Source organism: Argentina anserina, chromosome 1 (genome assembly GCF_933775445.1).
Source record: "Argentina anserina chromosome 1, drPotAnse1.1, whole genome shotgun sequence".
Lineage (NCBI taxonomy): Eukaryota > Viridiplantae > Streptophyta > Magnoliopsida > Rosales > Rosaceae > Argentina > Argentina anserina.
Window position 1 is genome coordinate 9,234,426 of NC_065872.1, and position 26,428 is coordinate 9,260,853.

The 26,428-nt window shown below is 39.3% G+C and overlaps 2 protein-coding genes, 1 long non-coding RNA gene and 1 other non-coding gene across 4 annotated transcripts in view; 2 read left to right on the top strand and 2 right to left on the bottom strand.

Moving 5' to 3' along the window:
- The window catches only part of LOC126805043 (peptidyl-prolyl cis-trans isomerase CYP65), a 309,510-nt gene that overhangs the window by 188,941 nt on the left and 94,141 nt on the right, over positions 1–26,428 (top strand). The window lies entirely within an intron of this gene.
- On the bottom strand, positions 3,300–4,568 carry LOC126805069 (uncharacterized). Its single transcript, XR_007673831.1, has 2 exons — positions 4,130–4,568; positions 3,300–3,775 (listed from the first exon to the last, which is right to left on the bottom strand). It is a non-coding gene; the product is annotated as an uncharacterized LOC126805069 (long non-coding RNA).
- Positions 4,821–4,893, top strand: TRNAA-UGC (transfer RNA alanine (anticodon UGC)). Its single transcript has one exon. It is a non-coding gene; the product is annotated as a tRNA-Ala (tRNA).
- On the bottom strand, positions 5,156–7,462 carry LOC126805061 (uncharacterized). The gene is made up of 3 exons (XM_050532157.1): positions 7,346–7,462; positions 6,098–6,838; positions 5,156–5,454 (listed from the first exon to the last, which is right to left on the bottom strand). Exons 1-3 carry the CDS (start codon positions 7,398–7,400, stop codon positions 5,423–5,425), a joined length of 828 nt encoding a protein of 275 aa, XP_050388114.1. The 5' UTR covers positions 7,401–7,462; the 3' UTR covers positions 5,156–5,422.

The following is a 26,428-nucleotide window of genomic DNA, read 5'->3' on the forward strand; positions in this document are numbered from 1 at the left end:
CCAAAAACATTAAGCTCAATTACCCTTGGATTGAAGAGTTTCACTCAATTATAACTTGCACTCACCTACACATCGGTGATAATTTCTATATCCACTGTTTATTATTATTTTTATACATAATTTATCTTTTTTTTTAATTACGTACTGTTATATCATTCATATTAAAAACTGATTTAAATTAATTTATAATTTAAAATTATTAACGTATTTTCTCATACGTTTTGGTTGATAAAACATATTTGTTTTAATTAGAGTATAGATAACCATTTAGGCATCTACACCACTTATCCACTTGATCTACATCCAAGATTTGGTGAGCATTAATTTTTTTTTTTAGAAAAATAAACTACATATTCCAGCAAAATAATATTACAACTAAGAGGAACACTCAATGGTGGAACGAGATTTCACACTCTCATTCCTACCAAGACTGCTAGTTACATGACTATCGCAAAAGGCAATAGACATGAGCTAAGAAGACCTAATCTCAAACCAATCAAAATTGATTTCAAAAGTAGTCAATAATCTACTCACCACCAATCTCAATAAGAGAACCGCTCCAATAACATCACAATACAAAAACCTCGGGCATATTTGCAGAGACAATCTCCCCATTTCATTGACACCCAGAAATAACCGACTTTTAGATAATCCTTGAAATAACATGCACCTCAACGACACAACCAAACTCTACCCACCGACATCCTAAACCCTCGCTCAAAGAGGATGGACGAGAAAAAGACACCAAAAGCTACAAAAAAAAAATAAAATAAAAAGCCTACAACTAGGACCTAAACAGACTTGTGCCAAAAGACCCAGGCCCATCATCCTTGCCCAGGCTTAAACAAGCCTAGGCCCCCCACAAAGATCAAGGGTAGAATAACCCCAGATCCAGTCTACCAACCGCCCTCCGTCCGGCTACATAGACACCGCCCTGTCAACAAAGCCGTCACCACCGCCGCCAGAGAGAACTGCCTAATTCCATGACACGACTAGACAGCCTTCTGCAACAAAAACAACCAAACGGCAGAGGCATCAAATCCAACCTGGAAACATACCAAGGTAAGAAAACTGATCCCCAGCGTTTCCCTATCACAGAGCCACCCATCAACATCATCTCAACCTCCATGGAGATCAGACTAGCACCCTTAAGGGCGATGACAACCACATCGCCACTGTGCAAAATGCTGCTGCAAACCAAATAAGAAAATTGCATCTTGACCACACCCGTAACCGCCGGCCTCTCTTGATCCACCACCATCAAACACCCACGCTGAGCTACCGACTGACCCACCTTAACTCCCATCTGATGGCCACGTCAATGGACGCGCCATTGGACGGAAACCAGAATTTTTTTAAACCCTAGAAACGCACTGACTTATGCAGAGCTCTCGGGTTGTTCACTTGATTTAGGACTTTTCAGGTCAGCTTATATATATTAATCATTTTTTTCGGCCCAAAAGAAATGTACCCAAGTTGAATGCACAATTAGAGAATCTTTGTACGTAGGAACGATGCATGTTAAAAGACTCCAACGGTTGTATTTTAGACCATCGCAAACCCAGCCAAAGGGCTAAAAATAATGTCTCTAGCTGCAAGGAATGAGGAAATTCAAAATTCATACAAGATTTTGCAAACTAATTAATCGAACAAATTATGTTTCGACCAGTGTTTATTTCTTCTTCTTCTTTTTTTGGTTAACAGTGTTTTTTTCTTTTGATTCTACACATCTGTTTGGCAGATTATCATGGACGTTTAAGTGTGGCCAGTCTTAGTTCACTGCCTCGATCATGCCAGAATTTACGTTGCCTCATCTTTGTAGAATTTTACTGTGTCACACACTGTTATTGTTTGAGATTATGTTTCTTGTGGATCCATTGGCGCTTTAACATAGTCGATCTCCACGAGGACGTACTCATGATTTGCATGTTGAGACATTCTTGCCTTCCATGAATGGACCCGAGTTGTTTTGATCACTGGCTTTTTAGGTCTGCCTTGGCATATCTTGAGCCCTTTTAGCGTTTTGGCACAATCTGAATTTGGATTCGGATCTGCTCTGGATCAATTTTGAACCCTTAATTTAGTTTTTTAACACTTGCACTAGAGCTACCAGATAACTATCTACTCGATCAATCAAAAAAAAATAACATATAACTAATAACAAGGTTCTTTTCCTCTCTCGACATATTTCTTTCGGCGTTGCACGACTTATGCCACCTGCAGTCTTATTCTGAAGCGGTTTGTGGATTTTAGGGTTGTGTGGTTTTATTTTCTACATTTAGTATTCTAGTAAAAGATAGAGATGATTCTCCTTTTTGATTTTTCTTTCGATTTCACTATCACTGAGAGTACGCAAATTGATGTCATGGGCTCAATGTGGTAGTGTCCAACGTCGTTAATTTAGACTTATGGGAGTTACTATATTTTAGTTTTTGTTTAGTGTTTTCCCGTTATTTCTTTTCAGAGTTTTCAAACTTTGGTTTTTTTTAGTAAGCGCGTTTTTGCTCCTTTATTTGCTTTCTTAGTGTTGGCGTGTATGAGAGATGGTCTGTCATTTCTTGTATTTGATATTTGTGGTCGTGAAAGGGGTTGCCCAATGAAATAATATTCATTCCCCTAAAAAAACAAAAACAAAAAACAAGTTTACTTCAAGCTGGCTCTAGGAAACATGTATGATGAAATTGGTTCCAGTTTTAGAATCAATGACCTTTAAATTGAATGTTCTGTGTAGCAATAGGGCATGTCAAGTTTCTGTAGAGGTCCCTTTGCTAATAAGGTGAACTTAATACATTCAGAACACTACAATACATAGTGAGACATATGTAGTCGGGATCTCATACTTCTGATGTTTCGTGGCTCGAATTAATGGCACATGAAAGTTGTTACCCAGCAATTTCCATAATAGTCCAGTCTAAACTAAACCTGATCTGAAGATGGCAGTAGATAGACCTGATCTGAAGATGGCAGTAAATAGTAAGCAGGGAGAGTATTGATCATCATACGTAACAGTAATGGATAAATTAGGCTAAACTTGCCCGTGAATTATAACTTTGGCAACCAGATGTATGAACAGTCTATATCGACATAGATGATCAGAGACAGCAGGCCTTCCTTCATCTGAGAGCAGCATATTCCAAGATTCCTTGTAGATTGATGATATTTATGCAGCTTAGTAAGAGAAATTGGCAGCTTTAGTTTACTGCTGGTTACCTCGCTAACAAGGGTGATCACATTCAGATCGATATCAGACCACTACAATTAGTACAATCTACCAGGAAAGAAAAATAATGTAGTCAATGTCACAACTGTTAGGTGCTTCATATATTTCTGTAAATTTCTGCAGTACATCAAACTTTTAATCTCTGTTTGAGCTCATGTCAACGTTGATAGCAAAGCTACAGAAAAACCAAAAGGCTACCATTTCAACCACTGCAAGAAGTTTGATACCGTGTAATACATAGGTGCTCGAGACGTGGACGAGAAACATTCCAATCAGGGTCGACATGGTAACCGAGTAATACAACATAGCCATCTTCTGTGACTTTCTCAAAGATCCATTCCTCTTTAGGTTCCACCAGCACAGAAAAGCAAGCAAGGAAGAAAAGATCGACAGAATCAGGGTCATTCCCTCTGCTACAACAAACACGAAGAAAGCCCCCTTTCTTGTTAGAATCACAGGACCATAGTCACTCTGGACATGGCGGAGCATGGCACAACCTCCATACAAGACTGCGCTAGCTAGAAGCACAGACACCAGGAAAAAGGTAGCATAATTCTGCAACACAGAGAGAGAGAGAGAGAGAGAGAGAGAGAGCAATGTCATTTATCTTGAAACCAAAACAGTACAAGAAGTTGCATTCTTTGTTGTACTTCGTTATTTCACGATTATTTATGAATCCTGACTGGCATATCAAATGACTTAAGAGTAAATGATGAACAAGCACAACATATTATTACAGAACTCTCACAAGAAATGAAAACTCTCGATACCGGGATTGCCAAAGAGTAACAAGAAATGAAAATTCAATAGACATAAGCAAACTAGCATCAGAAAAACAAGAATCACAACAGCAGGAAAAGAATGAAAAGATTACAAATAACATTGACAAAAGCAAGGTTACGTATAAACCTTTGTTGCCGTCTCTTTAACTTCATTGAAATTATTTGCCGTAGACTCCATATTTGGGAATCACTTTTGGGTTTACGATCTTTGGATAGCCCGGGGCATATACAGAGGACAACGAAAACCGGTGAGAGCCTATAGGAAAGCTGTAAAAACCAGAGAGAGTCGGAGTGACCCGGCCGTACGGTGCAAATGAAATCGGGTCTTCTGGGTTTTTCACCTTTTCTTCTCTACTTCACCGAGTCCGTGTTTGCGAAATATTCATAAGGGGGTGCCGACGATAATTACATGTGGCGGAAGCTCACGGATAACTTACACAACATAATCTAAAACTAGCCAATTCTTTCGCCCCGTAAACTTGTTCTAGATGGATTTATAGGGTCCTAAAGTGGACTTTAAGCTAAGGCTGGAAATGCAAGATAGAATGAGCAATCCTAATATCATAAACGTTATTTATGTAACGTAAGAACAAACAGATGAATCAAGTAACATTGATTCCAAAATAACATTTGCGACCAACCACATGAAGATTCCTCATCCCGGCCTTACTCTTTCTAATTAAATAGACAATCAAAACGATGGGCGAACATACTACGGTATAAGAGGGATGAGAGGGTACGTCATCTATTTTATTCGGCACATCCGCACTAATACAAGTTGCGAAGTTATTTAAAAACAACAGGGATCAAACCCAGTTGGGGATGTAGCTCAAATGGTAGAGCGCTCGCTTTGCATGCGAGAGGTACAGGGTTCGATCCCCTGCATCTCCATATAAAAAAATCAACATACTGTTAGAAATGATTAGCTCATTTTTTTTGCACATGTGATCAAAACTTTATCAGTGATTAGGTTCTGATACTAATTAATATTTTTGCCAATGAAAGGGTGGTATCATTATCTGCATGATGGAGGAAGCTCACAAATAAGCTGCTGAATCCTTCCGATTACAGGAAAGATGAGCCTGATGAGGCACACATCTTCCCAACTTATAGGGATGACGGATGATATACTTAGTATCTACATAAAAGAAACTCCCAAATAAACTGCTAAATCCCTTTAAGCATAGCAAAGATGAGTATCACAGAGGATTACAAGTCAAAAGAGTACTTGTCGAGAAGCACAGATACCACATTGAGATAACTACTTAGAACTAGATTAATATCTTCAAATGCAGACTAGTAAACTAGTGCCAAAAATTAAGGGTAGCAAAATTACAGACCAACTTAGAATCAGATGTCCCCTAATTCAACCTATCCTATACGAAGAGACTATTAGTCTCGGCTACCATTCTTGATGCATCTAGGTGACAACAAAGCGACAGAGTTGATAACCTGCAATAGAAACAAGATCATATAAGCATCATTGCCTTGCAAAGGAAGACCATCAACTATATATTCTTATGCAGAAAAGATAACCCATATGAACCAACAAAAGCCAACAGTTCATGGATATCTGATTCGAACCAACAAAAGCTACCAGGATATAACAAAAGAATTATGAACATCCTCAAACAATTTCTAAACGTTTTCAACAACAAACAAATTGTCGAAAATCTTTAAAACGCAACTGTGTTCTGTTATGATAGCGGAAATCAAATGGAAGCTGTACAATGTGATTGAAAGTCGGTGTAAGATGAGACCTTATCCATCTCAATCCTCAATCCACAGAAACAAGGTATTGTTAAACTCTCAGAAACTGGGTCCTTTTTTTTAACATTGGAAGACCCAATTCAACATGGAAATGGCTTTTACTAGTGCCTTATTGATTCATTTACATTATTACATAGCAAGGAATTATTAATCATATATTAATTTTTCAGAAAATAAGTAAGGTTCTCCTTGTGCAAACCCAATAATCAACATGGAACAGGCTTACTTGGGTCTCAAAACATAGCAAACCCAATAACATAGAAATTAATCATACCAAATGTTTAAGAACTCCAAACCCAAAAATGAGCATGGAAAGAGGACTTACTTGGGTCACTGTTGATGAGCATAGCAGTGCCACCAAAGCTGCAAGTGCCTCCATTCCTCTTGTTCTTCTGCCAGTAGCTGTTGAAAGCATAAGAAGCATGGGCTACAACAGACTCAGGGTAGTAGCAGTTTCCGTCTGGCATAATCTCCTGGCAATCAGCACCACCAGCTCCACAAGCATAGTCCACAGCCTCCTGCAATGTCTCTGCCGGAACACTCGGCTTGGCCACACACCACAGTTTATGCACAGGCCTAAATTCCGGTGCCGGGGCTCTCGGTTTACACGGTGGCAGCTCGTAAGGAAAAGGAGGAGTGGCTTGATGGTAAACTGGAGAGGCATCGGGGGCTTCAGGGGAAGACATCTCCGAAGGTGGTGAAGCTGCTTCGGGGTTTGGAGGTGAGGCTGTTTGGGCCGGTGCAGGTGAGGCTGTTTGAGCTTGTGGGGTTTGTGGGTTTTTGGCTGAGTTAGCAGGAACAGAGAAGCCAACAGAGGAGTGGAATGGGGGGTCTGAGGTTGTGGGTTGTGGATTGGGTCTGGCCGGAAATGGGTCGGTGGATAAGAGCTTCCTGGTTGTTGGTTCTGCCTCTGTTGGGTTGGTGAGCCTTGTCTCAGCCATGAGAACACTGCGAGATACCTTACTGAGCTCACTCACTGCAACAGCTCTGGGAAGACTTGAAACTTGAACCACCTGATAGGTTGTCTCAGAGAGAGTTGGGACTTGATCAGACTCATGCGTTGCGCCTGTAGATAAACACATACCAAATCAAACTATGGCCTCCATTGTAGATTTGTAGATGATCAAAAGGACAAAAAGAAGAGAACACAAAGAGATCAGAGTAACATTGCAAAAAGGAAACACTAGTTCTAAGTGCATTGAAGATTATGTACCAGAAAATAACCCAGAAATTTGTACCAAACAAAAAATAAGGCTTCCATCGTAGAAATTCAAAAGGAAATAGAGGAAGACACAGAAGAACTACAGTAACATTGCAAATATGGAACACTAGTTCTCAGAGTGTTGAAGGAAAAAAAACCCAGAAACAAATTCAAAACAAAAATAAGGCCTCGATAACATTGCACAAATGGAACACTAGTTCTGAGTGTGCTGAAGCTTCTGTAACAGAACTTATACAAAATAAATAAGGCTTCCATTGTAGAGAATCAAAAGGTAAACGACGAAGACACAGAAAATAATATTAACATTGCAAACATGGAACACTAGAGTAGAATGGGTTGAAGCTTATTTACCAGAGAAACCCAGAAGCATAAGCTGGAAGAAGACAAGCCACACCATCTTCAACATTTCTCAAGGCCTCTCAGTTTCTCACTGTCTCTCTTTCTCAGTTTTCTGTAGTGGAAAAAAAAATGTCCTTACAGTGAAGGACCAACTTGACTGATACAAAGAGCCTCAAAAAAAATGAAAGAGAGAAAATTGGAAAAAGCTGGCAGAGTATCCAAGAGAGTGCCCCCAGTGTCTAGGGGAGTAGGAATTAACTTTCAGCGAGGAGAGCAAGAAATCGAAATTACAACGAGGGGCAATTGTCCTTTGATCTTTCTTTCGGACGAGTGGGACGAGAATCAAAGATGGTGTGGGGAAGTGTGAAGGGCAACAATGACAATTTGGCCAAAAGCCCAGAACCCAAAAACCAACGAGGATTGTGCATATAACAACGGTCACAAATGCGAGGAGGAAGAAACGCAGTCGTTTTGGGAAGAAGGGGTCGACAGCCTCACAGGTTTGGTGTGGGCAGAAGAAGAATAGGACAAAAAGGACACTGGGGTTTCTGGGGTACCCCCTTCTGAAAAAGAAGAACCGGCAGCTCAGCCCTGCATGGGAGCCAAGGTGGTGGTGATCAGAAGGATAGTGATGGCAGAGACTTTTCTTTGCTTCTACTTGTTGATCCAGGGATTTTACAGTTTACTGTTGTGGAATTTACTAGTGACTTGTGTTTTTTGACGATGACTAGTGACTTGTGTTGATGCATTTCATGAAGGGAACGTTCTAGGATCACACACTAGTATATTATACTATTTCGTTCATTCGTTGCAGTACTAACAATAATCAAGGAGCAAGCTCATGGTCATTAATGAATAATATCGTGTGAAATGGAGAAGTGAAAGGGGTGAGAATCCAAACAGTCTTTCCTCTTTGAAATTCTGAGAACAGAGTGGAGATAAAGGGCCATTTTAACTCTGTAGAGATGACATGCAAACCAAACTCTACTGGATTAGGGGGAAGGTATATTAGTTATGTGGGTGGGTAAGATTAGATAATATCAAAATAGAAACGTGAGTTATCAAACATATAAATGATTAAGATCACACCGTGTACTTTTATAACAGTGTAGATAAGAATTTTTTTGTTTGGCATAAGTGTAGATAAGAATTTTTGATAAGTTCTTCTAAAAAAACAATCTTAGTTACGTGGGTCTGGTCATCAAAACTTTTGAGGTCATAGAGCAATAGAGCTCTTAGAACAACTCATTCATGCTTTTTTTTTTTGGTCAATCAACTCATTCATGCTTTACTTCAAAGTTCAAACATCAAAACAATTGAAAAGCATGATTCGGCTCTGTTTTATATTGGACTCGGAACATTGAGCCCAAGTTTGGTCCCAACTTTTCCCGATGTATCAAAGGCCAGCCCGGTGTTTAAAATGTCTCGTTCCATTCTTCGATTAACCTGCCCACCTATAGTAATATTAACCACTAAATCATTGATAGCCTTTGTTTTTCGGAATAATCTTTGCAGCTTTACATGATCAAGTTGTATATGGTTTATATAATGCTACCGGTCAGCTTCTCTTTATTCATATCAACTTGTTGAGAGAAAATGAAAATAACTAATTAACAGGGGCGGACGCAGTAAGGGGCGAATGGGGGCACTTGCCCCAGTGAGATTTTAATTTTGCCAACTATATGTCCTATATTAACTTGTTTTTACTCCATAGCCATGACTGAGTTAAACCCTATAATTATACAATACTAAGTTTCGATACCGAGTTGCACCAAAAATTATTGAAATATAAGTGTATTAGACTAATTGATAATATACTCGGGTAAATTCCTCATATCAATCTCATATTATAAACTTATTATCACTCTTTCTATCGTAAATCATCTCGTCTATTTCTCGCTTTCCGACTCTCTAATAACCTCAAGAACCCGGCCTCGTATCCATTTGCACCATTTTTCATGGCACACATATTTTAAGCATAACAAATCATGTGTCGGGCTCTAAAAAATTTGTTGCCTCCACTTGTACAATGTTATGTGTCCGCCACTAACTAAACAAGTAACCTTGCCAGCATATAGAAGCTGTAACATTGTGCAAAAACATCGATCATCTTCGGCTTCTACCATAGAACAAGAGGAGCCCCCATCGGATGGAGCAGAATTAGATGGTGTGGCGATTAGAATCAACCCAAAGAATGAGGCGATTATTTGTGGATATTCAAATTATTTTCGTTGTTATTTACTTGAATACGTAGCTACGGTGTACGGAGGGACGTACATAATAGTACCGAGATCTTTAGTTAAAACTTCATATCAATTGGCACGTCGATTTGGCTAAAATGAGGAGGAAAATAGCGACGTAAGTGGTGTGTGAAGAAATCAATAAAAGTACATGATCGGACTCATCAACCGACTTTAACCAAGTTAGGAAATTGGAAAGTGTCAAGACCAGCAGGTATAGCTAGCTAGCTAGCTAGCTACTCGCCAAAATGAATACGATATGTGTTTGCAAAAAGTTAGTATGCATATATTGCAATAATTAGTATTATTAGTGTTTGCAATTGCAAATCTTGTGAACTAATCTATCAGAACGTACTCTAATAATGTATTTACGTTTATTACCAAAAAAATGTATTTACGTTTCTTCTAAAAAAAATAGAAAAGGTAGAACAGAGACGACATACTTGGCGTGTGTGTTTAGTCATTTCATGAATGATTAATGTGTCATGTCTTTACTGTTATTAGTGGGAAATCTAATATTGCCTCCATTTTTCTCTACTGCAATTCACTTTAATTTCTGATTGCATGGACATGAAGCAAAGCTAGATCCTTGTCTTGGTTTGTCAGATTAGAACCTCACCACTCCTAGTGCCCCATGTAAGATCGGGATTTTTTCTACCAACATACATGCCTTGTGAACTAGATTCTTACACTTGGAAGTTCCGGTCCTCAAGTCGGCATAAAATCCATAAATAGCTCAAAATGAAAATAAAATGTCTGACTTTCTTACAACATTGATTGATAGGGTAACTTAGTGTAAACGATTATTAAGTTAATTACCCAGATTAGCTTTATATATCATGATATAATATAATTAATATAACTTAGTGTAAACGCTCAAGATGCAATCCAAAAACTAAGAATGTTTTTTTCTACTTTCTCTCTCTCTCAACCTCCATTGTTTGTTCTTACTATACATTGATCATGGGTTATCATTGTTTTTTCTTTTTTCTTACCAAGTCTAAGAATGTTCTAATTATCTGATCTTCAAATTATATGTCCTAGATAGTTTACAAATGAAGCCATTGCCAATCAATATTGCTTCCAAGACAGTAGGACCCAAAGAAGCCAAGAAATCACACTGAATTTGCTTGGCTCTCTCCAGCACACTCCACAACTACTAATTGATTTGGAGTATTCACTGTCTCAGGCTCTCAAGTGTCTTGTTTGGTCTTTGCTGTCACAACTCACAACCACATCAGGCGCTTGCTCATGATGGGGCTTGTGATGAACCATTTCAATTATTTTACAGGGTGACTACTAGAGATTAGTCTAAATGCATTAAAATCTATATAAATGAATAATATCGCGACTATAATAAATTATTACTTTAACAGAATTATTATATTATTAATAAATGAATAAATTCTTATTTTAAATAGAATTTTGTTGTTATTTTATAAAGAATTTAGTCTCACTTTCTAAATTTGGTATAATTTCATGTCTAAAAGTAACTTTAAAATGATATGGTTAAATAATTATTTTCCTTAATTTGTATTATGAATTTTATTCATTATTTCCTTTATATATTTGATCAATTATTAATTATTTTAACTAATTTTTAATTTTTATTAAATTAATTATTACTTTATGTATTCGATGGGACTTAAAGAGATTCTAAAAAAATTTATTATCTCATGTATTTAGCTAGGTCTTTAGTAATATACACTGGTCCCGAGTCGGGACCGGAGAAAATTATTACTTAAACGAGATTATTAATTTATCAAATATTAATTTATCGAGGTTAGACTGTATAAAGCTAAGTAATTAAAAATTATATATGACTAAAGATCATTATTAATGATAGATAAACTCAAACAACAAGTAAACATGTCAGTCAATAGAGTCTAATTGGATCTATTCATTTGGGTATTTGTCCTCCTTTGCAACATAATTATATTCACAACTGTTTTACATTATGTGAGGAGCAAATTTTTTGTATCTACACTACTGTAGAACGAGAATATGAAAACAAATAAGAGTGCAGACACGTGTATAAATAAAATGTAACTTATTGATAATCAAACGCGAGGTTACAATCTTTGTGAACTCATCTGATTCTATCTCCGTATGTAACTTGGCTCAAGGGGGACATGCACTTGATCTTGAGAATTTGAGTTTGGATTTGGATTTGATGAAGAACGGGCGATTTGGTAGCTTGATGATTCTTCGTGGACTTGAGTTTGGATTTGGATTTGATGAAGAACGGGCGATTTGGTAGCTTGATGATTCTTCGTGGACTTGAGTTTGGATTTGGATTTGATGAAGAACGGGCGATTTGGTAGCTTGATGATTCTTCGTGGACTTGAGTTTAGATTTAGATTTGATGAAGAACGAACGATTTGGTAACTTGATGATTCTTCGTGGACTTGAGAGACTTCGGGATTTCTCGAGAGTGATCTTGCTCAAGCGATTTTCTCTCTTCTTCTCAAGTCTCATTCTCTTCATGTTGGAAGGGGTATTTATAGTGTCAAGACTTCTATTTTATAGAATATTTTAATGACACTAAAATAATAAATTTCTTTAATTGTATAATTAAATCAATATATATTTTCTGATTAATTTAAAATTAGTTATTCTCATAACTAAATTAAATAGTTTCAAATAATTGATTTAATTATAACCGTTAAGGAATTTATTAATTTAATCAAATGTCCGATTACCATTTTGAATCGTCAATGACATTCAATTTTACAATTTAAGTCGGAATCACGTAGCTTCGATTACGATTATTCGTTTATGTGCTGACACGAGTTTTATTCGGATTCGCACTAACTTTGTTGACTTTTGGGTCACGTGTGCAATTTTGTCGGGTTCTTAGTCGATTTAATCATTTAATGAAGATGATTTACTTCATTAAATTTCATGTGTCTACAAATGCCCCCACTTCAAGTTGTGCTGCAGACATGTCGTCGTCACGTGCCGAAAACGCAGCTTGAAGTATGAACTTTGATTTGGAGAATTTGTGGAGCTAGCTTCCGAGGCTCCGCAAATTTCGCATTAATTTTTATCTCCACTTTTACCATAAGATGTCAGTATGACAACATGTATTCCTTCATTGTGAGCATCATCAAGAAATTCTTCAAGTCCAGGTCGTAAGGGTAAACTATTGGACATCAAATATTCATCCATTACAGTTTTTTATTCCTTCTCAGTAATGGGCAATGATGAAGGCCAACCAATCTCATTAAAATACATGATTAGCATCTTTTCCTCTTTCAATAGCCTTGTCATAGTCTGTAATGCACTCATCATACTTGCCTAGTTCACAAATAAGTTGCAGCGTGATTCAACGAGAACGAAATGTCCTCATCATCAATCTCATCTTCAACAAGACAACAACAGAAGTAAAGAACAATGGCAAAGACCATGCATCATCAACAAACCTTCGTCGTGGGTGCAACAGCTTTTGAATCTCTCCTGAATTTTCTTTCTATTTGCATGTGTAAATGGTGGCTGACCACTTAGCATCTCATACAGAAGTACACAAATGCTCCACCAATCTGCATCTTTGTTGTGGCCTTTAGACATCAATATCTCCGGAGCCATGTATTCAGTGGTTCCACACATTTAATTCGATCTGCTATCTTCATTAATTTCCTTTGCTAGTCCAAAATCTGTCAGCATCACATGGCCATCAGCACATCTCCATCCAACTTAAATGCTGCTGCAACCTTCTCATAAATAGGAGCAAGGGATTTACAGTGTCCACACCATGGTGCATAGAATTCCACCAGCTTAGTTCAATAGATCGGCTGCTCGTTATCAGATCTCCATCTCACTTGAGTAGTTGCAGCCGAGTTTCGATCATCTTTGAGCTTTCGACGTTTCTTGCGACTCGAGTCAAGACTGGCATCCGAGACAAACGAGGGTGCCATGAGATTGTGTAATTCAATAGTTACAAGTGCCCTGAAACCTTCAAGGACTGGAGCAAGAAGAAGGTCTGAGATTATTATCTTCTCTGGAGGTTTTTTCAGTTGAAAATTCGGAGAGAAGAGAGATCGTTTTAATGATCGTTTTGGACTTGTATACAACTGGGGTTGTTGTGCGCTCGGCTCGGCTCCTGCTCGGGCATACGATTTTGACCTTTTTTTTTTTTTTTTTCGAGTATCATGGTCTGATTTTGACTCTTTTTTTTTTTGTAGGATTTTGACAACAATTTGAGAGTCGCGGTTGATCTAGCCATTTGACTGTTTTCAAAACGCGTTGATTTCTAGCGAATTTGAGGAACGTAAACAACCTAATCGCTTGACTGCTCTCATTTCATAGACTTGATAGCACTCAATAAAAGCGTTTTAAGCTTTACGCATCACATTCAGCATGGCGGCTTTCAGAAGTTTCAAGAACAGGACGATCACTATCCTCGACGATGTTGAAGATGAGCAACAAGATGGTATCACTTTAACCATATATCCCTCTCTCATTGGACCATTCGCCTTTAAAGCTATATTCTATGGCAGCTCAACTCCCGTCTCGCAGTGGACTTACGCAGTGAATCGCCAAGTAGCCAGTTTCTAATCGCCCAAGTCAGGCCACAAGGAGCTAGGTGCAGGAGTTTTGATGTTGAAGTCTGTACATTGTGAAAAAGATGCTCCTACGGTGTCATTCAAGCTTCTCAACGACTCTATATCTAACAACTCTGTGTGATGGGGTGCGTTTCTAACTACCGGCGGTTCTACCTATATAAAGTGCTACTGGGAGTGGGTAGAAAATGTATTAAGCTGAAACAAAGACCATATCAAGAAGGCGGGCCTCTATAGAGCAGTGTTTGCGTCATTATTCAGCTATGATTGTGTTGCTCCTATGGTGCGAGCTTTTTGTCAATTGGTGCCCTGCTACAAACACTCTGCACACATCGCAATAGGAGATGTCTATATCTCTTTTGGATCTTGATCATATTGGAGGCTTGCCTATCCTTAGAAGGTTTTAGGACGAAGTCGTTCCACACATTGATGAGTTTTCTGCAAAGAGTAAAGGAGGAGAGCTTCTCATCCCCAAAATTTGTCGTTATTTGTTTCTTGCTTACCATAGATTGTGCAAGAGAGAGCGTAGCAATGTGAAGATAACTACATGGATATGGTATTGGTATAAAGATCAGATGAGATACAAGAGACCTCCCACCAAGAGTACACGAAACAAGAGGGACGCGCCCGCTAGTACTCACAATCCATCCGGCGCCATTCCGAGAATTCGCCAGTGAACTCCGGAAGACCTTTCACCATTCGAGGAACAAGAAGCAAGCATGAAATCTGTTTACCTCTCTGCCTTTTATGCGCGTTAGCTTTGTTTATTCGTATTCCCGAAGAATGATGCAGGTTTTATTCGTCCGGGAGTTTTTAAGATCGCTCATAGAATGTCCCGAGGTCAAAACTATTGTCTGGCGGTTCCCGTATTGGTGAATATATATCAGGGTTTGAATGCCATATATGTCTCTAATGATCCAAGAAGCTGTCCAACTGCGCTTCCTTTTCATTACTTGTATGGGTGGTTGGGCGAATATTTCGGCACTCATTTCTTCTCTCAACATCCAGAAAGCTTCAGGACCTTGATGGCCCATATTTCAGGGGAATTTTCGGCGAGACATTTCGAGGATGGGCAGGCCTGTGCCTTGTTCACTACTTATGATGATGTGCAGATGGAACGATTTGCCAAAGTCCCAAGTGTGCGCAAACTGATCGTTGACACCCACGAAGCCTCTCATTCGGATTCTGCCTATCTCATTAGTCTTCGCTCAGGATTTGTGTCCTTACAGCAAGATAGTTGGCGAGTAGTCGAACCCTATAGCCCTTAACGATTCAGCCAACAATTTGGATATGTTCAGGGTGTTCCCGGAGGTTCCCACGGAGATCGTCGGCCCATAAATTTGGCTCGGACATACTTGTTTTAAGATTGTTTAACGAAGCTTGGCACAAAGGGTGAGGTTATCCTGCCTATGAAAAGCAACATCACGAAGTTTATGGTTACTCAGGACTACGTCTAATGGTGGTTTAAAGTTCATCATCATGCATTGAAGAAACCTATCAAGATAACCATTGTAATTTTGCCACAACAAGAGCCTCCAAAAGCTAAAGGAGACGATCGTGCGACAACTCCTCTTCAAATTTTAGTTTCCGCTGAAGCTTTGCCCCCGGTTGATAACTATCAGGTTCCACCTCCTCCAGTATTGGAAGGAATCAGAGATTCATCAGATTTCCGCCCCAAGCCAAAGGAAAAGGTTGCTACATCCAAAAGGTGTAGCGGAAGCAGCAGTAGTACCCATAGTGACGTGCACTTCAAACGTCAAAAGAGGGATGATGCTGATCTTGGCCCTATTTAGTACAATCTTAATGCCAATTTTGATCTTGGCGGAAATTTTTTGGGGATGCTCATGGTACTTCAAAACTCGTGCCCGCGCATGTTGAGGTATTCACTTAAATTTTTTTTTATTGTACTTGCTTTTGTACTTGTCCCATTTAGTCATGTTGAATGTATCATATTCAACATTTCACTTATTGCCGACTTGATCCAATTTTGTTCCTCCCAATTTGAAGATATAAGTTATTTTGATGAAGTCTACTCATGTGACGGCGTTCAATTTCCTTTTGAGGAGTGTGTAGCTAATACTCTCCCAGAAAAAGAAGTACATCGAAAGGAGAGTGAACCAGTGCCAGTTGACCAGGGAGGTACACGTGAATATATTTATATATTATTTTCTCATATTTCTTCAATAATTTATGTTCATCAAGCTGTTATATATATATATATGCAGGTTTGTCCATGGCGACGGGGAGTACAAAGCCTTCAGAAAGAACAATATTTCCTGAATCTTCTGTTTGCGATATTCAGATAGTGGATACAAGTTAATGGTTCCACGATATCCGCATGCGAGTAGCTGCAAAATTTTGTGCAAAGATAGAAGGATTGATAGCGACGTATTCTCTGAAGATGATTATTGCTAGGAAGAATGAGCTTGATATGTTGACGAATGAATTTAGCAAATATGAAGTCGACCTATCAACAATAAAAAACAAATTGGAGCAGTTGATGACAGGCGTTACCCTGTATGACTCGGCAAGACTTGCATGCACTCACAAATGCGTCATGGGCATAAGTGCCCAAAAATTGATTGAGACAGAGTCTGATATCACGACAACCCAAGAAATTCGACAAAATACTTTTGTTCAGGGTCAGTCTATGCTTGAGTCCCTTGAGAACTTGAAGAAAGAACAATAAAAGCTAGAGCAGACGTTGGACTCGCTAGATACAGACCTTTTTCTTCACGATGTAAGACTTATTGATATAGAACAGTAGAGGTGCCAAATCCGAGAGATTCCAGAACTAACTGCAACAGAGATTGAAGAGGCAAAGAAGTTGCGAGCCAGTTTTGAAGAACATTGTAGTAGCTTCAAGGGTTTGATTTGGATATGATAGCTGACTTGAATGATCGAGACTTGATCTTTTTTTTTTCAATCATATTGTAATAAGTCGATTTTGAAATTCAACTTACTATCAGTGAAATAAGAATTTGCTTTATTATTTGATGGACAAACCCTTATTTTTATTTTGATGTGACTGAACTTAAGATTGTTATTCTCAAGCTGCCTACGTATCCTTCTAAAAAAAGAATCAAGTCATCACGTAGTTCAATGATTTTTTTTAGTTTTTTTAATTGTTTTTGGTGCCTGGTGCAGTTAAGCTCATGCAGGCGTGGAGCATTTTTTTTTGTTCATTTTTTTTCTTGTGCAGTTTAGGCTCGTGCAGACTTGGAGCATACTTTGACGTTTTCAAGCATGGTACTTCTTCAAGAACTTGCCGTTAATGAGAGCGATCTTGAAACCGTCTTCCGCCACAATTTTTATAAGCTCCACTGGTGTATACTTCTCTGACGACATAAGGACCATTCCACTTTGACTTGAATTTGGGGCCAGTCTTGTGCATCATAATGATGGGTCTTCGAACAGCAAGAACTAAATCATCAACTTGAAATGACCGTGGTCGAACACCTTTGTTGAAGGCGTGTGACATCCGAGCTTGGTAGCATTCCAGGTGGTGTTGTTGACATTTTCCTCATTTGTGAGACCTTCTTGCAAAGCGATATACAATGACGGAATTTCTTTCTCTAATGGTAACACGGCTTCGACACCATAGACGAGAGAATAAGGTGTAGCATTTGTGGTTGTCTGATACGTCGTTCTATAAGCCCAGAGAGCTTCTCCCAATTTCTCATGCAAATCCCTCAGCTTCTTGCTGACAGTTTTCTTCAGAATGTTACGAAGCGTTTTATTGAATGCTTCTGTCAAACCATTTGCCGGAGCGTTGTACATTGAAGAGAAGTAAAGCTGGAAGTGGAATTTCTTGCTCAACTTTTCTGTTACGGTATTCGAGAAGTACTTATCGTTGTTTGTGATGATGCATCCTGATACCATAGCGTTGTATAATGCTTTCCGTAATGAAGTCCACAACATTTTCTTTCTTTATTTCTTTGAGCGGTATCGCCTCTGCCCACTTTCAGAATGAATCTGTGGCTGTTAGAATATACATATGACCATCTGATGATTTTGGAGTGATAGGTCTGATTGCATCCATTCCCCAGACATCGAATGGGTGCGAAGCAATTGTCGGATGCAACGGCTCAGGTGGCTGATGAATGAAGTTGGCATGAAACTGACAAGCTTCGCATTTCTGTGCATACTCCATACAATCCTTGACCATGGTGGGCCAATAATACCCTAGTCGTCTTACTTGAAAATGTAACTTTGGTCCTGACTGATGTACTCCACACACTCCAGAATAAACTTTTTCCATGGCTTTGACTGATTCATCTTTTCCCAAGTATCGAAGGAGCACTCCGTCAAATGACCTCCAATATAAAGTTTCTTTGTAGTAGAGGAAATGCGGTGCTCGCCGCTTGATGCTCCACCTTTGCTTCGATTCTTCGGAAAGCTTGTTGTGCTCAAGATAGTCGATAAAAGGATGTCTCCAATCTTCAAGATCAATGGTGCAAACTGACACTACATGAGAACTGGCACACTGGAGTGAAGGCTTTGTTGTCACGACCCACCTTTGGCAAATTGGTATGTCCAAAATTTCGTCTCCAGACAATGCCAATGTCGCCACCAAGTTTGCCAATGCGTCTGCCATTTGATTTTCTTTTCGTGACACATGTTTGAGTGTAACATTATAAAAGCCCTTCAAAAGTTATGTGGCGAGTTGGAAATAAGGTACCAAATCTTCTTTCTTGACCTCATAATTAGTGGGCAGTTGATCAATCACCAACTTCGAATCTCCATACACGATCAACGCTTGGTACTCTGCGACATTGTTAGAGCACAGTTCCCCAAAAGTGAAAGAATAAGGCAATATCTGTTTCTGTGGAGAGACAAAGATAACACCAGCCCCTGCTCCGTCTGTCCTAAATGAGCCATCGAAAAACATCTTCCAAGTATGGAGGACCTCTGCAAGGAAGACTTCGTCGTCTGAGAAGTCATATGAGATTTCCCAATCCCCTTGAATAGGGTGGTCTGCTAGGAAGTCAGCCAAGGCCTGTTATTTAACTGCTTTAGCGGGCACATATATGATGTCGTATTAGTTCAATAGTAATGCCCACTTAGCCATGCGCCCGGTTAGATAATATGAACTTAACCGGATCGGCTCGTGCCACCAAGTGCATTGTGTAAGCTTGCATGTAATGTCTCAACTTTTGAATGGCGAAGACGAGTGCAAGACACATCTTCTCTATCGGCGGATAATTTAGCTCAGGTCCGGTAAGGGTCCGACTTAAGTATTACAAAGCTTTCTCTTTTTTGGCTTCATTTTCTTGGGTAAGAAGGGCCCCAAATGATCTCTCTTGAGCCGTGATGTAAAAAATAAAAGGTTTCCCGCTAACAGGTGCACCCAATACCAGAGGATTCGCCAGGTATTTCTTTATGCTCTCAAAGGCATTGTGACAAGCTTCATCCCATACAAATGGAACATCTTTGTTCATGAGTCGACTGAACGGTTAGCAAAGGCCTGCCAAGTTCGATATGAACCGTCTGATGAAGGCAAATCATCCTTGGAGGCTTTTCAACTCGCACAAATTTCTTGGCTTTGGCATTTCCTAGATGGCTTTAATTTTTGATTGGTCTACCTCGGTGCCTCGATGCTTCACAATGAATCCAAGAAATTTTCCTGAACTGACTCCGAAGGCACACTACAAAGCATTCATTTTAATTGGTATTTGTGTAATCTGTCAAACACTCTTCGTAGATCTTGCAAGTGATCACCTCTTTTCTTTGTTTTGACAACCAAATCATCAACATAGTCCTCTACATACTTGTGCAGCATGTCACCGAAAATTTTCTGCATAGCACGTTGGTACGTTGCACCGACATTTTTAAACCCGAATGACATGACCTTATAGCAACAAATTCCTTTGGGAGTTCGAAATGCAGTGAGTTCCTCATCCTCTAAAGCCATTCTTATCTGATTGTAACCTGACGATCCGTCCATGAATGACAAAGCCTCATGCCTGGTTGTTGCATCCACCATGAGCTCTATGATTGGCAGTGGGAAATCATCTTTTGGACACGCCTCATTTAAGTCACGAAAATCTACACAAACGCTGATTTGTTTATTCTTTTTCTTGACATGAACAATGTTTGCGATCCACTTGGGATATTGAACCTCTCTAATGAAGCCTGCGGCAATCAACTTATCAACTTCTACTTCTATTCGAGGAATCAGTTATGTTTGAAAACGTCTTTGTGTTTGTTTGGTTGGCTGAGCCTCCGGTTTGACAACAAGTCGATAAACTGCTACCTTTGGATCCAGGCTAGGCATTTCTTTGTACGTCCAAGCAAAGACATCTTTGTACTCGAGCAACAAATCAAGATATTCTTGTTCTTCTTCAGAACTTAAAGACGCACTCACAAAAATAGGTCTTGGGTCTTCTTCTGATCCCAAGTTAATCTTCTTGAGTTCGTCCATAGTGGCTTGCCCCCCGTCTTCAAGTTTTGGAGGAGCTTCGTCTACTTCAATTTCAAAATCTTCATGATCGTCTTTCTCTATGGCATCTGCTTAGCCACCATCACATGATAAGAGGTTTGGACAATGTTATCCTCACTGCCATTACTGAGGTGGCTATCTTCTTTTTAGCCAGTGAATATGATGGTATGTTGCTTCACTTTGAGTTGATCCATGGAATCCACTTCTAACACACAATGCCTCTTCATGCGTGACGGGATAAGATTTCAGATTTCTTTCCTCTCCGCTCGACTACAAGTCGTTTTCCTCTTGCATATTTGTCGTTCCGTTAGGTGCTTGGATCCTTTCCAATGCAGTCTTTCGCGGAATGAGGTTGACTTTTTCTTATCTTTGTCTGAACTTGACATCCTTTTGAATACGGAAGGCCAAGTGGTTGTACTACCGATGCGATTGAAGACTGAACCTCTACTTGCTGTCATGTTCACACGGTCAAAAACCGACACCCTTGTGATTGATCTTTCAATACGTCCAGATGTTGCTCTTCGGGAACCTAGACGAATGCGATCGAACGACGAAATGCGAGGGGTTACCTCGACACTAATGTGTTGCACATTGGCTCGCTCCGCCCTTTTTCTACCTGAAATTCTGATTGGCTTACTCGAAGTGAAACCGAGACCAGCTTTAGAATAATCAATTGTTGCCCCTAGCTCTCTTAACTTCTTTTGTGGTTCATCGAGCTCATGCGCCATCTTTGTTGCAGCTTGGTCGTCCTTTTTGCTTGATGAACCAAAATCATATCCATCCCTTTCTAACAGCTTGTATACATTAGGATCAAACCCTTCACTTATTCTTTTCTTAGGCAGCAATCCATGTTCCGTCTTACCTTGAATTGGTTTGACATATCCCTTTAGTGGCTGCTTTGTAGGATTTCGGTTGCTCACCTTTATTAATAGTAATGTTGACTCCTCCCTCAACAATTTCAATCATCCTTTTCTAATTTTCATGGGCACTCTTGTGACTTTGGCCCCACAAATGGAGACTCTCCCTCCATTCGTCTAAACTTCGGAACATAGCGAAGGACCGGAAAGGCATGACTGACTTTTCCTTCCGTAGACGATGTTGCCACTTCAGATGAGACTTTTTGCGACACTTCACCATGAAGCTCAATGTCTTTTGATTTGGCATCATTCTCCATAACTTTAGCGGCTTTCCCCGTAGAGGGTACTCTGACCGAAAGGACTTCTTTCATTGATTCCTCATCTGTATAGAATTTAGAATCCTCGAAGTATGATTTAGCCTTTGTGAATGGTTTGGTATCTCCTACCACGGTTTTCACACCTACGCCATAGAACTTGTAGCATTGATTTAAAGTGGATGGCACGATGCCATTTTCATGTACCCATGGTCGTCCCAACAACAAGTTGTACGAGGTCTTCGCATCGATGACATGGAACAAGGTGTTTGATTTTAGCTCTCTGATGTCCATGTCTAGTCTGATCATCCCTATCGCTCTTTGTCCTCATTGGTTGAAACCTTAGATCATGAGACGACTCCTTGATAACTCATCAACGTTGATGCCGAGTTGAGACATGGTTGAGTTGGGCATGATATTTACTGCTGAGCCTCCGTCTATGAGCATGCGATTCAACTTCTGTTCTCGCATGTACCTTGTCACAAAAAAAGACTGATTATATGGCTTAGAGCCCAATTGAAGGTCATCACATGTGAAGTGAATGACATCACAATATGCATCACACAGGCCACATTCCTTCATGCTTGTGGAGTGTTTTCCTACGTCAATGAGCAACTCCACAAGTGCGCATCTCATTGATTTTGGCAATTGCATTAAGTCAGAGAGGTTAAGTTGGAAATGTAGACTCTTCAATTGTTTCAGCACCTCATTTTTCTTGAACACTTGACTTGCACCTATTTCTCTTGCTTCTGACTTTTCGTCTTCTTTGGAGCTAACTTCACAACTTATGGCCATTGAAGTGACCTTCAGTTATTTTGTAGGCAAGTGCTCTATTGACAAGTTCTGGCGAAGAGGCTTCTACAAATATGGAACTACTTTCATCTCAAAACGTCTTCGTCCACTCTCCTCCCGTCGTGGAGGTGATTTCTTATGACTTAGTTGGGCAATCGGTGAATTTGACATCATACATTTGCGAGTTCTTCTCTAGGTGACCAATATCCATCCTTCATCATCGGCATTAGAGGCAACTTGGAGGATAGGCGTGGAAGCATGACATTCTTTAACTTCTTTAGTCTTCTTATGTTCGCGCGCCTCCTTTGTGAAATGGAACGGTGCTTTCATCAGGTGAAAAGGGAATGGAACTGGCTCGAACGATCTGAATGTTACGGTAGTGCAATTGACTTCAGCAATGTCGTCAATGTCCAGCTCAATCTTCCCTTTCTTGGTGAGATTCATTATCAAATCCTTGAGAACAAAGCACTTCTCTATAGGATGACTAATGAGGCGATGATATTTGCAATACTTCGGATCGTTGACACGATGCATTTCTTCGAAAGGTTTGCACTCTGAAAGATCTATTATCTTGTTTTCAAGAAGATCCTCTAACATGCCCGCCACATCAGAGCCTGGAAATGGGTACGTCTTTCGCTCCATATCCTTCAATATGCGTTTACTCCTATCGTAGGTTCGAGGAGGTTCCACCTTATTGAACTCCTTCTTATCCCATGTAGAGATCTTAACCGGTGCAGTATTGATGACCATTGATTCTTTGGAAGGCTTCTTCATAATCTTGTCAAATCTGATTCCAAAGACTTTGTCTTTTCGTTGGTCAACCAAGGACTCATTATTTCCCTTATGACTTGTCAAGCTTAGCTCAATGTCGTGGGCTCGAGTAGCCAATTCTTCAAAAGAGCGAGGCTTGATTCCTTACAAGATGTATAGTAAATCAAAGTGCATGCCTTGGATGCACATTACAACGGCTGACACCTCTGATAGTCGGTCCTTGCAATCAAGGCTAAGTAAGCACCATCTATTGATGTAGTCGACCGCGGGTTCATCCTTCTGTTGCTTCGTGTTAGTTAGCTTTATCATGCTCACCGTCCACCTTGTACTATAGAATCGATTGAGGAACTCGCGCTCCATCTGGTCCCAACTATCAACATACTCCGGCTCTAAGTCTGTATACCACTCAAAGGTGTTTCCCTTCAATGAGCAAACAAACTGCTTGACAAGGTGATCACCTTTTATCCCGGCGTTACTGCAAGTCTCCAAAATGTGGGCAACGTGTTGCTTCGGGTTCCTTTTACCTTCAAATTGTTGGAACTTTGGTGGCTGATACCCCAACGGCAACCTTAAGTTGTCGATCCTCTTAGTGTAAGGTTTGGAGTAAGTGAGGGAGTCACGAGAAGGACGTCCATATTGAGCCCAAATTGAGTTGGTGATGATGTCCTGCAATTGCTGGAGTGACAAGGAACCAAGCGAGTCGTCATTGTTCTTGGACGTTTCTCCCTTTTCATTTACTTTTCTCCTGCCATGCGACCATTTGTTGGAGTTCTCATCATTGTGGTCTTCCAACTTGCTATAAAGCTCAGCGATTTGCATGTCATTTTCTTCAACCGTTAGGGTGAGCTTTTCAACCATCTCCAACAAATTGGAGAGTTGCTCCTCGATTGTGGATGTCCCCGTCACCAAGACTGCGCGTTGTCAGAAGAGGACTCATGCGCCATAGAATGAAAGTTATCGCCATCTTCTTTGGGACTTCCATGGTATGATGTCGTGTTTGATTCGTCATCAGAGAGAATGTCTTCCAGGATATGGTCATCACCATGAACGGATAGATGATATTGCTCTTTTGGCTCCTTCTCTTTTGACACTTGCTTCTTCCTAATCTGAGAGGCATGCTCTTTTGCTCCCAAGCTCTCCAAGGTGATAATTGGTTGAAGAGACTTACTAGCAAGTGTCATAACTTTCGTGGGTTGAGCTCTAGCCACGCTCTGGGTGACAGGGGCAATCGGTTCACTCCTTGCTTTGGAGAATGTTTGTTTGGATTTCTTGACCGGTTCGGCCTCTCCGCTTAACCTCGCGGTTGTGGACTTGGATTTCGTCGATGGAACGACTTGGTTTTTCTTGGAAGCCATCGCACAAACAAATTTGAAGATTTTTTCAGAGAAGGAGATGAGAGGCCAAAAATATCACACTGGGTGTGCCAATTTGTAGAACGAGAATCTGAAAACAAATAAGAGTGCAGACACGTGTACAAATAAAATGTAACTTATTAATAATCAAGCGCGAGGTTACAATCTTTGTGGACTCCTCTGATTCTATCTTCGTATGTAACTTGGCTCAAGGGTGACATGCACTTGATCTTGAGAATTTGAGTTTGGATTTGGATTTGATGAAGAACAAGCGATTTGGTAGCTTGATGATTCTTCGTGGACTTGAGTTTGGATTTGGATTTGCTGAAGAACGAGCAATTTAGTAGTTTGATGATTCTTCGTGGACTTGAGTTTGGATTTGGATTTGATGAAGAACGAGCGATTTGGTAGCTTGATGATTCTTCGTGGACTTGAGTTTGGATTTGGATTTAACGAAGAACGAGCAATTTAGTAGTTTGATGATTCTTCGTGAACTTGGGAGACTTCGAGATTTCTCAAGAGTGATATTGCTCAAGTGATTTTCTCTCTTCTTCTAAAGTCTCCATCTCTTCATGTTGGAATGAGTATTTATAGTTTCAAGATTTCTATTTTATAGAATATTTTAATGACACTAAAATAATAAATTTTTTTAATTGTATAATTAAATCAATATGTATTTTCTGATTAATTTAAAATTAGTATTCTCATAACTAAATTAAACAGTTTCAAATAATTGATTTAATTATAACCGTTAAGAAATTTATTAATTTAATCAAATGTCCGATTACCATTTCGAATCGTCAATGACATTCAATTTTACAATTTAAGTCGGAATCACGTAGCTTCGATTACGATTATTCGTTTATGTGCTGACACGAGTTTTATTCGGATTCGCATTAACTTTGTTGACTTTTGGGCCACGTGTGTAATTTTGTCGGGTTCTTAGTCGATTTAATCATTTAATGAATATGATTTACTTCATTAAATTTCATGTGTCTACAACTACAGGCTAGTATTACATTATACATCTCAACTTTTGGTATGTACAATCGTGATCATGTGCAATTTGTCAATGTACAGGTTTTTTATCATCTTAGAACGATTGTTCGGCTTTTCATAGGATTAAATTTCATGTAATCTATTGTTCAGCTGAAGCATAAATTAATGTTTCGAGTCTATTGTATAATCTGAGGACTTTTTGCACTTAGCACATAGTACTCTTTATAGGCTTAGCGATAGAGCATTATAACATCGAAAACGTATATGTTTATGCATAGATGGTGGCCTTTTATGGGATTTTCATTAGCGGATAGATGTATCGTAGAAGAATATGTTTCATTCTATCAGTGACCGATCCATAATTCACAATTCAGGAGGACTTAAATTTTTTTTTCCTCAATGTTGATATGATAGAAATTTGTAGCGCATAAAATATTTAATTATAATGTATTAGATGTATACTTGTTGATGTGAAAATATTCAAAATTACCATAAGTTTAGTCGATTGCAAAAAGAAATTTTTGGAATTGATCAAAGAGCTTAATCACAATTAATGCCCAATGAAAATAAAAAAGATTAATCACATGTTGAAGAAATCAAGCAAGTTTGGAAGTCAATTTAAAATAAACAACAAAATTTGCATTTGTAGGGATTTGATTTTGGACGGGCATGATATTATTCAAATTTGGTTCGAATATGAATATGGTGTGTTTGATGTTGAGAAACCTCAGGTCGATTTTATTTTGTGCTGGGTTTGTGAATTTGG

Bases quoted from the DNA above. Each gene is read 5' to 3' on its own strand.
- LOC126805061 (XM_050532157.1), bottom strand. From the start codon at position 7,400: ATGTTGAAGATGGTGTGGCTTGTCTTCTTCCAGCTTATGCTTCTGGGT. The intron at 6,839-7,345 runs GTAAATAAGCTT...GTTTATCTACAG, and splicing joins TATGCTTCTGGGTTTCTCTG to GCGCAACGCATGAGTCTGAT. The intron at 5,455-6,097 runs GTAAGTCCTCTT...TTTCTATTGCAG, and splicing joins GCTCATCAACAGTGACCCAA to GTTATCAACTCTGTCGCTTT.